This window comes from Salvelinus fontinalis, chromosome 3, assembly GCF_029448725.1.
Source record: "Salvelinus fontinalis isolate EN_2023a chromosome 3, ASM2944872v1, whole genome shotgun sequence".
Classification (NCBI taxonomy): Eukaryota; Metazoa; Chordata; class Actinopteri; order Salmoniformes; family Salmonidae; genus Salvelinus; species Salvelinus fontinalis.
Window position 1 is genome coordinate 13,335,968 of NC_074667.1, and position 16,195 is coordinate 13,352,162.

General features: G+C 45.8%; 1 protein-coding gene and 1 long non-coding RNA gene across 6 annotated transcripts in view; one reads left to right on the plus strand and one right to left on the minus strand.

The window, feature by feature from the left end:
- Positions 1-16,195, minus strand: part of ttbk1a (tau tubulin kinase 1a) — a 51,724-nt gene that overhangs the window by 19,500 nt on the left and 16,029 nt on the right. For all 5 annotated transcript variants that reach the window (XM_055906716.1, XM_055906726.1, XM_055906708.1 and 2 more), the window contains 8 exons: positions 13,762-13,827; positions 13,383-13,475; positions 12,754-12,879; positions 12,185-12,339; positions 7,167-7,377; positions 6,575-6,756; positions 5,895-6,229; positions 5,371-5,534 (listed from right to left, as the gene is read on the minus strand). In XM_055906716.1, coding sequence (XP_055762691.1) covers positions 5,371-5,534; positions 5,895-6,229; positions 6,575-6,756; positions 7,167-7,377; positions 12,185-12,339; positions 12,754-12,879; positions 13,383-13,475; positions 13,762-13,827 — 1,332 coding nt within the window. The remainder of the gene's footprint in view (positions 1-5,370; positions 5,535-5,894; positions 6,230-6,574; positions 6,757-7,166; positions 7,378-12,184; positions 12,340-12,753; positions 12,880-13,382; positions 13,476-13,761; positions 13,828-16,195) is intronic.
- The window catches only part of LOC129839430 (uncharacterized), a 200,586-nt gene that overhangs the window by 9,339 nt on the left and 175,052 nt on the right, over positions 1-16,195 (plus strand). The window lies entirely within an intron of this gene.

Here is a 16,195-nt window from a genome sequence, read left to right on the forward strand (position 1 = left end):
GTTATTCCACACCGATCTCAACAAACCATTTCTTCATGGACATTGCTTTGTGCATGGGGCATTGTCATGCTGAAACAGGAAAGGGCCTTCCCCCAACTGTTGCCACAAAGTTGGAAGCACAGAATCGTCTAGAAAGTCATTGTATGCTTTAGCGTTAATATTTCCCCTCACTGGAATAAAGGGGCCTAACCCGAACCATGAAAAACAGCCCCAGACCATTATTCCTCCTCCACCAACCTTTACATTTGGCACTATGCATTACGGCAGGTAGTATGCTCCTGGCATCCAGCAAACCCAGATTCAGCCGTCGGACTGCCAGATGGTGAAGTGTGATTTGTCACTCCAGAGAACGCGTTTCCACTGCTCCAGAGTCCAATGGCGGCGAGCTTCCCACCACTTCAGCCGACGCTTAGCATTGCACGTGGGTGGTCTTAGGCTTGTGTGCGGCTGCTCAGCCATGGAAACCCATTTCATGAAGCTCCTGACGAACAGTTCTTGTGCTGACGTTGCTTCCAGAGGCAGTTTGGAACTCAGTGAGTGTTGCAACTGAGGACAGATAATTTTTTACACGCTTCAGCAATCGGTGGTCCCGTTCTGTGAGCTTGTGTGGCCTACCATTGCACAGCTGAGCCGTTGTTGATCCTAGACGTTTCCACTTCACAATAACAAAACTTAGTTGACTGGGGCAGCTCTAGCAGGGCAGAAATTTGACGAACTGACTTGCTGGAAAGGTGGCATCCTATGACGGTGCCACGTTGAAAGCCACTGAGCTCTTCAGTAAGGCCGTTCTACTACCAATGTTTGTCTATGGAGATTGCATGGCTGTGTGTTCGATTTTATACACCTGTCAACAACGGGTGTGGCTGATATAGCCAAATTCACTCATTTGAAAGGGTGTCCACATACTTTTCTATATAGAGTTTACATACTCTGCTCTGAGTTAGGATGTTTTGAGCACAGGGATGTGTTGTGGCACCCTCTAGTGTTTGGCGCAGGGGAATAAAAAATAAATAATGTGTTACTGTACTTACACTATGTGTATGGGCCTCCCATTATACATACACAGTAGCCCGTAGTAAGCAATGTATGACACGTTCATAATCATTGAATATACATTCACACAATGTTTTCTTATCAGCATGTACAGTTTATGTAAATCAGAGTTTTCCAACTCTAGGGAGCTACCTGTTTCCAATAATCAACTCATCATGATCTTCATTCAACCAGGGATGTCAAACTCAAAACAGTTCTCTATCCATCATTTTGTGACTTTTTGATGCTCCCTGATTGTCTAGCTTTCAATTCGATGATTATTAGCGAGCTGGACACAGTCAAGAACATTTATGTATGTAGGTCCATTTTAATTTCTACACAATTTAAATTTTGTTTTCGTCATTTTAAAGTATATTGAGTTTGTCCCCCCCCCCCCAAAAAAATATTTATATTGTTCGTTTTTTTTAACTCAAACCACCCTGGATTGGACCTTCTCGCAGGCCGGATCCGGGCTCTGGGCCGGACGTTTGACACCTGTGCCATATGCTAACCAGTGATTGTTTTGAAACGCTTAAAGCATTTATGAAATATGAAATACTCATGGATGTGTATTTGGTTCATACTTAAATGCCTGTTTCTTGACACATATTTGTGTAGAAAACTGTATTTCAGAGTTGAAAGTGTAACTAATATTTTCTTGTTTTCCATGAAAACATATATGAAATGAGTTGCAAAATGAATAGGAAATAGTCAAGACGTTGACAAGGTTATAAATAATGACTTTTATTTTAAATATTGGTGTCCTTCAAACTTTGCTTTCGTCAAAGAATCCTCCATTTGAGGATATGACAGCCTTGCAGACCTTTGGCATTCTAGTTGTCAATTTGTTGAGGTAATCTGAGGATATTCCACCCCATGCTTCCTGAAGCACCTCCCACAAATTGGATTGGCTTGATGGGCACTTCTTAGGTACCATACGGTCAAGCTGCTCCCACAACAGCTCAATCTCAAGGGTTGAGATCCGGTGACTGTGCTGGCCACTCCATTATAGACAGAATACCAGCTGACTGCTTCTTCTCTAAATAGTTATTGCATAGTTTTGGAGCTATGCTTTGGGTCATTGTCCTGTTGTAGGAGGAAATTAGCTCCAATTAAGCGACGTCCACAGGGTATGGCATTGCGTTGCAAAATTAAGTGATAGCCTTCCTTCTTCAAGATCCCTTTTACCCTGTACAAATCTCCCACTTTACCACGACCAAAGCACCCCCAGACCATCACATTGCCTCCACCATGCTTGACAGATGGCGTCAAGCACACCTCCAGCATCTTTTCACTTTGTCTGCGTCTCACGAATGTTCTTCTTTGTAATCCGAACACCTCAAACTTCGTCTGTCCATAACACCTTTTTCCAATCTTCCTCTTTCCAGTGTCTGTGTTCTTTTGCCCATCTTAATCTTTTCTTTTTATTGGCCAGTCTGAGAGATGCCGTTTTCTTTGCAACTCTACCTAGAAGGCCAGCATCCTGGAGTCACCTTTTCAATGTTGATGTTGAGACTGGTGTTTTGCGGGTACTATTTAATGAAGCTGCCAGTTGAGGACTTGTGAGGCGTCTGTTTCTCAAACTAGCCACTCTAATGTACTTGTCCTCTTGCTCAGTTGTGCACGGGGGCCTCCCACTCCTCTTTCTATTCCGGTTAGAGCCAGTTTGAGCTATTCTGTGAAGGGAGTAGTACACAGCGTTGTATGAGCTCTTCAGTTTCTTGACAATTTCTTGCATGAAATAGCCTTCATTTCTCAGAACAAGAATAGATCGATGAGTTTCAGAAGAAAGTTATTTATTTCTGACCATTTTGAGCCTGTAATCAAACCCACAAATGCTGATGCTCCAAATACTCAACTAGTCTAAAGTAGAGCAGTTTTATTGCTTCTTTAACCAGAACAAATCAGACTTTATTTGTCACATGCGCCGAATACAACAAGTGTAGACTTTACTGAGAAATGCTTACTTACAAGCCCTTAACCAACAATGCAGTTCAAGAAGAAGAAAATATTTACCACAGTATTTTCCACAACAGTTTTCACTAACATAACTGCAAAAGGGTTTTCTAATCATTAATTAGCCTTTTAAAATGATAAACTTGGATTAGCTAACACAACGTGCCATTGGAATACAGGAGTGATGGTTGCCGATAATGGGCCTCTGTACGCCTATGTAGACATTCCATTAAAACAAATCTGCCGTTTCGAGCTACAATAGTCATTTACAACATTAGCAATGGCTACACTGTATTTCTGATCAATTTGATGTTATTTTACTGGACAAAAAAAATAGTTTTTCTTTAAAAAACAAGGACATTTCTAAGTCACCCCAAACTTTTGAATGTTAGGCAAAATCACTGTTTGGCAAAATAGTATGATTGCACGTTTTTAAATGGAGAATGACATTCTCACCTCAAAGACCCCTAAAGAACTGAAACACTAATGGAAGCTACAGGCTGAGACACATTGGTTTTAACAATGAGGAAACATTTTGTCAACTTCAACTGTTCTCCAAGAATTTGCTGAATTTCCTCTATAATTCATTCAGCTAAAAGACTTGAACATTCCCCATATTTTATTTTGTGCATCTTTTTATGTATGAGGTAACGGTCAGCTTAAACACATTTGATGGCAGCGATGGGAAGACCCATGGTTTAAACCTTTTAATTTAACATTTTCAACCAAAAGGTTTTCATGTCAGGACAGTGTACATCTAACTTTCTAACACTGACGTCCAGAACATGTTCAGTGTGAAGAAAAATGTTTTGAAACTAGGTTACACCACCTGAACATGTCCAAATATTTTGTTTGTTTGTTACAAAAACCTTTTGCTCATTTGTGCCATACTGAATATGACCCAGCTATCTGGATGTTTGCTACATTATTCTCATCAGAATGACAGTGTCATCATGTATGCGTATGTCTTGTTTCACCAGTCAGTGTGTCATAACGAGGGCATCAAGTGCAGTGCAACCCTGACAAATGTTATCCCGAATACAGGGCGGTAGTGGGAACAGGAATCTGCCCGTGGTATGGAACAGCCTATCTGGCATTTGCCGGAACTGCACTATGAGAAAATGCTCTTGTGGACTCATTGAGAAAAATATTGTACAAATACATTTGGGGGGGGGGGGCACTGTCAAAATAACCCTACTCAAGCCACCATCTCACCCAAAAAGCATAAACTGTTCAATAATTCTAATATGTAAGGCTACATCCTACTGGAATATGCAGTTAGCAAAGCCACGTCTCCCACTAATACCTTAGCATTACAAAAACAATGGTTAAAACCAAAAGTCATGGGCAAAACCAAACTCATGGAAAGGAACAATTTGTGCCTACTGACACAGAAAAATTCACTTTTTCTCTCTTTACACTGGCAGGATATGTCACACCAATGACAGTGTGAATGACACTAAAATGGCTGTGGGAATAATGGTCGCCCCCCTCGCCAAGGTATTCAGTACCCACTGGCTTGCAAAATTCTAGAGTTGCAAAATTCCCTGTTTTTCTAGATTGATGCCTGAAATTAGAAGGAATCTTCCAACTGAGATTTCCGGAAAAACAGGAACATTTTATTTTTTTTAAATAAACTTTATCCCCTTTTCTCCCCAATTTTCGTGGTATCCAATCGCTAGTAATTACTATCTTGTCTCATCGCTACAACTCCCGTACGGGTTCGGGAGAGACGAAGGTCGAAAGCCATGCGTCCTCCGAAGCACAACCCAACCAAGCCGCACTGCTTCTTAACACAGCGCGCCTCCAACCCGGAAGCCAGCCGCACCAATGTGTCGGAGTAAACACCGTGCACCTGGCCCCCTTGGTTAGCGCGCACTGTGCCCGGCCCGCCACAGGAGTTGCTGGAGCGCGATGAGACAAGGATATCCCTACCGGCCAAACCCTCCCTAACCCGGACGACGCTAGGCCAATTGTGCGTCGCCCCACGGACCTCCCGGTCGCGGCCGGCTGCGACAGAGCCTGGGCGCGAACCCAGAGACTCTGGTGGTGCAGCTAGCGCTGCGATGCAGTGCCCTAGACCACTGCGCCACCCGGGAGGCCCTAAAAAAAAAAACTGGTAATTTTGGCAAAATTATCGGAATTTTGCAACTATAGGCTTAGTTAATGTTAATTGACATCCCGACCAGAGGGGGCACCGAAGAGCTAACCTTTACATCATCTGGATAGATCAACAACAACACCCACCGCTTATGTGGGTCTCATCCATATCATCTGAAGATCAATCGCATTGTACAGCAGGCGGCCCAGCTCTGAGCCGACTCCCATGAACATGCAAGGAGAGAAACCTCTCTCCACCGATAGGTCGGCCCGGTCTCTTACCGGTCTTTGTGGTCCAATAGGACGGCCTGATGGGAGTGAATGACAGGGCGACATGGCGGGGCTCCCCCCACTTCGTCTGGAGGCTTCCTCCTCAGTGAGCGTGAGCATGCCCCGGCTGCTGTTGGTCGTGTGGGTCGTCTTGGGTCGCACCACCATCTCCGCCCCTAAAACAAAGGATTGGTTTGGAATCTAGTACCCTTTTCACACTATCATGCCAACCCGAACCAAACTGTGATGGGTTGAATATTTAATTTTCACATGGTCCTTTTCAGCACGGTTCTGCTTGTGGAGGATGCATAACCAGGTCAGTTCAGTACAAATGGTTTGGTTCGGCTCAGTAGTGGGAAAAGCGTTTGCCGGATTAAGTCAAACGTCAAACAATATTTGAACGTGAGAGGAGAGATGAGCATCATCGTCAACACAACACAACTTGTACAGAATAGAACTGAATACAACAGAAGCGAATAGAATTGAACTGACTGAAATTGCACATCATTGAATGCACATAAAACCTCCAGGCCCACCTCCTCCACGCAGCCGCCTCCTCTCCTCTCCCTCCTCCAGGGGCCTCAGCTCCTCAGGCTCCTCATCGGTGGTGCCCGACGTGGTGGGCTGGAAGTCCCTCAGCTCCGTCTCCTTGTCGATGATCACCCACTCCTTGCTATCAAAGTCTTCTTCCTCTGCCAGCGGCACCGATCTGATAAAGGCATTACTGTGGGCTTCCTGGTCCACGGACGCCACCGAGCCCTCGCCGTGCCGCCCGCGCTGTAGGCCGCAGTCCACAGACAGCATCATGGCCGGCTGGGACGAGTACACGTGGCGCGAGGGCGATCCCAGGATGTCCATGCGGGACCTGATACTGTGGCACACAGATGTGTACACATACATTCACACAGGTACAAGCACGAGGACGTACAAGGGCACATAGACACACAAGCACGCGCAAACGAATGCACACACACAAAACCCACACATTAAGTATTGAATTAAGTATTAAAGTGGAGCGCTATAATAGATTGGCTTATAGCAGTTTCACAACCCTAACCCAAAGGACTATCCTGGAACACCTAAGAGACTTTAATGTAGCTAGGTACAATACTAAATGTATATTGTACTTCCTGGTTAACTACATTACTTAAATACCACTATACTAAAAGCTAGTACAGGTCTGGAACTAATACTAGAGCTGGTTTGTTGTGGTCACCTTTGGCCGTATCCGTCGACGCCCCTCCCATCTGCGGCCGACATGCGGTCTGACTCGGGGCTGTTGATGCGGCGGTACCGGAGCGAGCGCACCTGGCCACTGGGGGACTCGGGGGCCCCTCCTGGCCGGCACGGAGACATGGGACAGGCCCCTCTGCTGGGTTCATCCCCCTCCTGGGCCCCCTGCAGACACAGAGGGGAGAGGAGTGGAAGAGACGGGAGGGGAAAGGAGAGACAGGAGGTCACAATGATGTATGCTAAACAGTAATTCATTCTAAAATGTGTTTATTACCACTGCTAGGAGTTTAAAGGGTAGACCTTCGTCTGTCTGGTGTACACATTTTCTGTCTGGATGTCCATCTCTGCCTGTGCATCTCTCTGTCCGTCTATCATCCTCTACCCAGCCAACCATCAATCCATCCCATATTTTTCATTAATCAAAAATGCTAAAAATACTGTATCAACAAACAGTATAAGCTAAGCTAAAACATCTACATCGATGCCATCCTTCCATCTACGGGCCATTGTGGTGAGACCAGGCCATACAGTAAAATGTTGTGGTCTCCTTCCCCTCATTCCTCCCCCTTACTCACCTTGCCCAGGCTGATCCTGAGTTTGTTGCGGTTGAAGTCGGTGTCCTCCCATCCCTCGCCCTTAGCGGGCGTCTGGCCACCTCCCACCTGGCGGCTCCCACCGGGGGGCAGGGCCGGAGGGGCATTCTCCTGGTCGCTGAGGTGCTCGTCCTGGAGCACGTTCTCCGTGTTCTCCTTCTGGAGGTCTACGGGCACCGGGGTGTTGAGGGCCCTGGAGGAGAAGATGGGTGGGAGTGGGGGGGGGGGGGGGGGGGTTCAGGTTTAATCAGTTGATTTAAGAGCAGTGGTGGCCCAACGATGTATACAATGTATGTACTAATGTGTATGAATGTATATAATAAACACATGTATATAACACCTATATGTGAATATGTCCACTGGTTGTGCAGGTTTTTGTTCCAGCTCTACTCTATTCCAAAATGTTTTTTTTATTTCCTAAATTAAGCACAGGCAACCCTCAGTTCAGTAAACATCTATTTACATATCTATTTATTCAGTGAAACATTAATTGTAAACTGGTATATCAAATGCCTTTTACAGCCTAGTTTAGAATTCAATATCATGCATTTCAAAGGGTTTGGATGAGCAGTGTGGCAGTAGCCTCGAGGTGTGACAGCAATACCGATGGTCACAAAACCTGTTATCTCTCTCTGTTCACACTGAGACTCTATGCCAAATGGCACCCTATTCCCTACTTAGTGCACTACTTTTGACCAGAGGCTTATGGGTCCTGGTCAAAAGTGCCCATACATAGGGAATAGGGTCATTTAGAATAGAGTCTCAGTGTGTGATGACGACCGAAAGACTAATGATGTCTCCAGAGATAAGGATGTCATGCAGCTGTGTGTGTGTGTGTGTGTGTGTGTGTGTGTGTGTGTGTGTGTGTGTGTGTGAAAGTGTGTGTGTGTGTGTGTGTGAACGTGTGTGTGTGTCTAGGGGGGCTAAACAGTAAAGAGCTTCAAACAAGACAGTCATCAGAGAGAGAGAGAGAGAACTTCAAAAGGATATATTTGGGTGAGTGAGTCAAACAATAGCTCCCATGAAAGATGTATAAAAGACAGATTAAAATAGAGCACTGTGACTGTATCACGTTGTGGAACATTCAGGATCTAATATTTTGTACCATTGCCTTGTTTATTGATACTGTAGATGTCAAGTGTCAAAGACAGACAACTGGTGAAAAATACTCTAGGATTAAAGGAAGACGCAGATATATGACATCATCGTACACAATGGGGAAACTTTCTGCTTACAAAAATCAACAACTACAAAATGTGAATCTGCCAAGATGGCCTCTATTGGCTCTTCCCACATGGGCACGTCTCAAGGGAGGGCACTTCAGCAAGCACATTTACATTAATGTGAACACTGAAATGTTGATGAACGGGCACTGTCCCTGTTAACACTAGAATCACTAAAGCAGTAATTTTGACTGCTCATTCATATAATTATTTTATTACTCTGACATTTTTAAAGCCATGGATTCATCCCCCTCTTTGACTTTTCCTAAATAAGTCCATATAACACACTGCCGTTGTTAGAATGTTAATATCACAAACAGAACTGGAGTTATAACCAGTTTAAGGAAGGCATCTCATTTTTTGAATGGTTTTCCACTGTTGCCCCCCCCTTCTCCCGACAGTGAAAAGTGCCGTGCCCAGTTGATAATTGTCACGGTTGTCGTAAGAACGGGACCAAGGCGCAGCGGATGTTGAGTTCCACATATTTATTGCAAAGTGAAACTTAAAGAAAAAAACAATAAATCCATAAACTAATAACTAAACGTGACTACGTATAAACTAGAACACAACATAGAAATAATAAACTAGAATAACCCCTAGTCACGCCCTGACCTACTACACCATAGAGAAACAAGGGCTCTCTATGGTCAGGGCGTGACAGTACCCCCCCCCCCCCCTCCAAAGGTGCGGACTCCGGCAGAAAAACCTAAAACCAAATGGGGAGGGTAGGGGGAGTGATTATTGTCGGTGGCGGCTCCAGTTTAGGTCGTAGCCCCGGCCCAGACCACGGATCCTGCCATCGCGCCGGGCTTAACACCGTGCCTGGACTGGGCATCGGCACAAAGGAGGACTCCGGCCATGGAGCTGGGTTGGATGCCGTGCCTAGACTGGGCACCGGCGCAGAGGAAGGCTCCGGCCTTGGAGCTGGACTGGACACCGTGCCTGGAAGCTCCGGACCGTGGACCGTCGCATGAGGCTCCGGAACGTGGACCGTCGCAGGAGGCTCCGGAACGTGGACCGTCGCAGGAGGCTCCGGACCGTCGCAGGAGGCTCCGGACCGTCGCGTCGCAGGAGGCTCCGGACCGTCGCAGGAGGCTCCGGACCGTCGCAGGAGGCTCCGGACCGTGGACCGTCGCCGGAGGCTCCGGGACCGTGGACCGTCGCCGGGAGCTCCGGACCGTGGACCGTCGCCGGGAGCTCCGGACCGTGGACCGTCGCCGGAGGCTCCGGGACCGTGGACCGTCGCCGGAGGCTCCGGGACCGTGGACCGTCGCCGGAGGCTCCGGGACCGTGGACCGTCGCCGGAGGCTCCGGGACCGTGGACCGTCGCCGGAGGCTCCGGGACCGTCGCCGGAGGCTCCGGGACCGTCGCCGGAGGCTCCGGGACCGTGGACCGTCGCCGGAGGCTCCGGGACCGTCGCCGGAGGCTCCGGGACCGTGGACCGTCGCCGGGGGCTCCGTGACCGTGGACCGTCGCCGGGGGCTCCGGGACCGTGGACCGTCGCCGGGGGCTCCGGGACCGTGGACCGTCGCCGGGAGCTCCGGACCGGGGACCGTCGCCGCGAGCTCCGGACCGGGGACCGTCGCCGGGAGCTCCGGACCGGGGACCGTCGCCGGGAGCTCCGGACCGGGGACCGTCGCCGGGAGCTCCGGACTGTGAATGCGCACTGGAGGCCTAGTGCGTGGAGCTGGTACAGGGGGCACCGGACTTGTGACACGCACCTCAGAATGAGTGCGGGTAGCAGGCACAGGACATACCGGACTGGGGAAGCGCACTGGAGGCCTGGTGCGTGGAACCGGCACAGGTGGCACCGGACTGGTGACACGCACTTCGGGAGGGTGCGGGGAGCCACAGGACGTACCGGACTGAGAAGGCGCACTGGAGGCCTAGTGCATGGAGCCGGCACAGGTGGCACCGGACTGGGGAGACGCACTGGAAGCCTAGTGCGTGGAGCCGGCACAGGTGGTACCGGACTGGTGACACACACTCCAGGGCAAGTGCGAGGAGGAGACACATGATGTACCGGACTGGGGAGGCGCACTGGAGACCAGAAGGGTGGAGCCAGCCCAAGTTGCACCAGACTGCTAACCGGATCCCCTGGTCGGATGTTTAGCAGAACACACTTACACAACATCTCTCTCTCTCCTAACCTCCCCAATGCCTCCCTGACCGTCTCTGGCACTTCAGGGCGAGTGCAGGAAGCAGGCACAGGACGTACCGGGCTGGGGACACGCACTTCAGGGAGAGTGCGAGGAGGAGACACAGGACGTACCGGGCTGGGGAGGCGCACTGGAGGCCAGATGCGTGGAGCCGGCCCAGGTTTCACCGGACTGATGACACGCTCCTCCAAACGCCTGCGTTGCTGCATACTCCTAGCCAACTCCATTCTCCGGTATCCCTCTTCACACTGTTCCATCGACTCCCAGGCGGGCTCTAGTACTCTCCTTGGGTCGTGGGTCAACCTACCACCTCTCTAACTCCTCCCAGATGTTCTCAGGCTTTTCCCTCTGCTCAGTCGCCAGCTCCATGTGCCTCCCCCCAAATATTTTGGTTTCTGTGGCCGCGGTCCCCGGTGTCGTCGCCGTTCTTCTTGCGACTCCTGCCAAGGAAGGGTCTCCTGTCCTTCCATGATTTCTTCCCAGGTCCAACTTATTTTTCCCATCGTTGCACGTTGCTTGGTCCTTGGTTTTTGGGATATTCTGTCACGGTTGTCGTAAGAACGGGACCAAGACGCAACGGATGTTGAGTTCCACATATTTATTGCAAAGTGAAACTTAAAGAAAAAACAATAAATCAATAAACGAACAACTAAACGTGACTACGTGGTGCACATGCACAAACACAAAACAATATCCCACAAACACAGGTGGGAAAAATAGCTACTTAAATATGATCCCCAATTAGAGACAACGATTACCAGCTGCCTCTAATTGGGAATCATACAAAACACCAACATAGGAAATATAAACTAGAACACAACATAGAAATAATAAACTAGAATACCCCCTAGTCACCCAGATAATTGTCTCAAAATTTAACCAAAACAATACCGAAACTAATTTCACACTTATACCAACAGATTAAATATATTAAGTAAAGTTTGATGGGGGAGAATGGGTGAGTTAATGAGCGAAGGGATGAGAACAATGCATAATTATGTAATTACCAATTGTGAATGAAGAACAGGGCGGGAAATTCTATTGTATTGGTATATTCTAATTATAACCTGAAAATGGTATAGTATGTGCTCTATATCAGTCCACCAAATCCAAGCAGTTGTATCAGTCTACTCTGACCTATTTGGAGAGTGTGCGTAACATACAATGGCAAGAAGATAAAGACGAATGGATGCACATGCTGCGTTAGCACTGCTACTAGATCTGAATGAAAATGACTCAGATCGTGGGGGGGAAAAAATGGATCATGACATCTCTGATTATTCTTCAGATTCTGAGCCTCAGCATGAACCTACACCTCCGAGGCCTAAGCGCAAAAAAAGCCAGAATGATGCTCACTCAGCAGGTGCCCACGCCACCATTAAATAAATATTATTCAAATTTTACCTTTATAATTTGTGCGCTATCATATATGAAATTGATTAATTACACTGTCAGTGTTGCAGTCGGAGTCACTGCTCATTAGCTTGAGGGGGGTTCTCTTGAGGCCCAGCGGTTCTAGTGTTAAGTAAAATGCAGAAAGTCGCCCTGCAGTGTATGATCATGTAATATTGTGGACTCTCCTTTTAATCCTAATGGTAAATATATCAGGGTCCTTACCCAACCATGGCGACGGTGGGCCGTGTGTTGTGTTGTGGTTGGGTGGAGGCGCTTGTTGACTGCGTGGAGTCTGTCCCTCCTTTCTCCCAATCAAACGGCTCATTTTCCATGATGATGCGCTCCTTCATGCTGTTCTCAAACACCGACATCAGCAGCTGGGAAATAAAAGAAATTTGACTTTGGATGGATCCCAAATGGCACCCTAATCTTTCAAATACACCCTATTCCCTTGACCAGACCAGCGGGCGGCCAATAGAAAACAACTCCAAATGAGACTCTGGTTGTGTCCAAATGGCACCCTATTTCCTTTACACTGTAGTGTACCTCTCTGGTCAAAGTAGTGCAGTAAATAAGAACTAAGGTGTCATTTTAGATGCAATTTTGTTATTGGAAATAGCACAGGGAGTGCTAGGAAGCATTGACAAAGTCAACTTATCAGTTTGTGTGCGCATACAAAAACGTCCCCGCTGTAGCGGCCAGTCAAAAAAGAAAGAAAAAGAGATACGTTTGTGGGAGTATTTCAAAACACTTTCAAAGTACTTTCCTTATTCTCTATACTGCGATGGTACCTGATAATCCGGCTTGGTGTAGTAGTCAAGGCCCAATACATGGTCGAGGAAGATATGAAACTCTGAAGGCATGTGTTTCAGCAGCATCCTATGGTCATATCGCTCTTTTATCTGCCCAACTTGCTCCTGCGCAAAACAGAAGAAAAAAAACAGATTTGTTTGACTTTTATTTTATTTGTTTGCTTGTCATTCAGTGGCTGAAACCAAACCAGTCCCCCTCCATTTGCCCATTGCGCCATATGCACAAGTGTCCGAAAACTGATGGGGTGAAAATGATCAAGGGTGTAGGGGCAAATTAGATCATCCTATATGCCACTTCGACAGAGCCAACACACACTGGGATATTTGTAGTTTGCACAATTTCATACAATGAATTGAGAGGCGTACCAAATGATATGCCACATTCATTTATTTCTATCTGCTTTCGAGGCGTTACTCATATTACAAATCAAATACCTAGAAAAACGGACTAAATGAAATGTTTAATTGTTACTAACATTGTCAAGAGTTGAAAGAAAAGAAGATCCAAAAAGGCTTGTGTTTTGTTCATCTTGCGTATGTGATTATTTGACTTTAACGATTCGCTAGAAATACAGTGGGTCTGTCGTGGTCGAGTGAAGTGACTCTACCTTGTCCTTGATTTTCCGCCATGGTAGCTGTCCAACTGCAAATTCCACCAACATGTAAAATAAAGACCATAGGTCATCATGGCGTCCCATTTCCTGGGGAGAGAAAAAAATTTAAGTAGAGATTACGAATGATATCTTCCTCCATGCTATATCGTTTTAATTAGTACAGTATACCCTCAATAGTGCCAAACCTAAGGTTGCCCCCATAGAGATCCTATTAAATTACTAGAGGGGGTATGTATTGGAATTCCGTATTCTATGGTTGCCTGCCACCATTTTATAGTAGAACAACACAATAAACAAGTCTATTTCAAAGAGAAAATTTGGCAGAATACATTTTCCAGCATATCATTTCGACAACATAAACATTGTTGTTTACTTTGTTTTTATGTGCGTTGACTGAGGCATATCGGACAGTTCCTCGAAAACCTGCGACAGTTCTCGGCTGAAAGGAAACAAAAGGGAACAGTATTAGTGACGGACCAATATCAAGATGCACATAATTCAACGTCTTGGAAAAATAACAATTCTAACACTTCTTCCTTCTAGGTTTCTCCCTACTGCTCACTCTCCAAAATTGGTTTTAAAAACTAACTATTCCGATCTAACAAACACTAAAACAACTTGTTTTTATAATACTTAAATGGGAAGTGAATAGTAAGGAAAACAAATGGAACAAAATAAATTACCGGGAACAATTTACATTTACACTACACTAGCATTCATCTCACATCTGTTAGCGCCAAATAACCAGGACACAACAGCTACATAGAGGATACATGCAATACAAGTCATCTTAAGACCCAAGAGCACGTCATTGAACATGCTATATTTGACCTTGCAAATTCCATCTGACATATAGGTAATATCATTGCTTTTGTTGCCGCCATTTAGTGCCGTAGAGAAGCTATGGATGCTTACTGTAAACACAGTGAATCTAAATTGTATAAATAAAATAAAAACGAAATAATAAAGTAGACAAAAACAAAAGTGAGGGGTCACACCAGGCGTCTGTACACTAATCCTACTAAAAGCTCATGAATTAATGTCTGCGTGTGTTTGGCTCAGTAAGCGACTTGGGTAAAACCATTATGGTATTATACTGTAGTTAAGCTAAATTTAATTTGTAATCCAGTCAATATCAATAAGCAATATTCAATGAACTTGTCTTGAAACAATTCAATAACTTCTTTATTCTTTCAAACTTTTTCCTAAATGTCAATTCATCTCCTGAACTGACAATCTGAAAACTTCAAAATAGAATTGCGCCTCTCTAGCTTATTTTAGTAACTCAATCTCCTGTGAGTTTGGCTTGGGATGGCAGTATCAGTGGTGCGGCACATGCTGTTCGTTCTCACATTACCCTCGTAGTTTGCTGGTGCCATGACCTTAGCTCCGGGGGGAGCAAACTGAACGCTCGCGGTCGAGTCCCACGGTCATTTATCGAACACTGAGCACTGAGCCCTCGGAGGTAGACAGCTGTATCCAGAATGGCACTCTTTGGGACGCATCCTAGGTTTAGATTTGACAGTGAGGGATGTCCCGTTATTGTCAACAATAACACCAACTGTGCTCTCAGCTGGTTATTACAGAGAGAAGGCTGCCTGTATGCCGATTCACACTATCCTAAACAAGCAATTAACTAAATGCTTCTTCGGCGACAAGGAGAAGCTGCTTCAGACTGAATTAGAGTGTGCAGTTCGCTATGTGTAAGAACCTTAAGGGAAATTCTGAGCCTCTACCTTGTGACCTTGAGAAACTTCCACATTGCTCTAACTTACGCTTAGATCTTCTGTTGCTTTCAAGTTTCAAATCCTTGTCGACTGCGTATGCATCAGAATCAGGGCCCTACTCTGACACATAGCTAAAACCTAAAAGAAACAACATCTAAGTGTAAGTTAGAAATAGTTCAAGTTAGCGAGAGAGCGAGTAATAATGTACAACTGTCTTACATCCGAATGTGGCTCTAATATCATTGCTATGTAGATAGATCCATTTATAGCTGTTGCTATATAAAATAGCTGCCAGCAGCAATAACGGGGTCCTAGCATTAGAAACAGTAACCATTGATATGAGTATAACAGAAAGGTTGAAAGTGGGTGTCCTTAGTGTGACCCCTCTGCTATGAGGAGAACAGAAAGCTTGGTGACCACACTCACGTCACTCTGTCACCATGCACGTGACAGCCATGGCGGAGCAAGGATCTGATGGAGAAACGGGTTGGAGCATGCACTTCAAAATCAAATGTCCAAAAGGAACTGTAAAACACAAAACAAAGGCAAGCACTGAAATAAAATGTATGAATAAATGTAAGGAAATGTAAAATAAATAGGCACACATCACATAGGAAAACAGTGACGTTCATGAGGTCTAAATTACACATGGTAATGGCAGGTAATGGCAGTCAAACATTTTCTATTGGCGTTTATGTAATAGAGACAGAACTATATATACACAATAAGTAATGTCCTTGCTGACCACCAATGGCCACAATTCTGGCTGAAATATATTTAAAAAAATGTATGTAAATGTGTATCAATTTCCTGTAACAATCACATTCTGGCTTACAACATCACACATTCAGAAAACGTTTCAGTTTGATTTTTGGGAACTGCTGGTGAGTAGGGACCTTACTTTTTTCAACTGGCTGTTTTCAAGTTTCAAAAACTGCATCCCATTTTATCACCTACTGTAGGTATGCAAGTGGATTGAGTGTTATCCTATCCAAGAGGCAATAATGTGCATGAAACAGCCTTAATTATGCCTATATAATGGTGTTATATAGTGTTATACAGAGACATGTTATAGGAAAT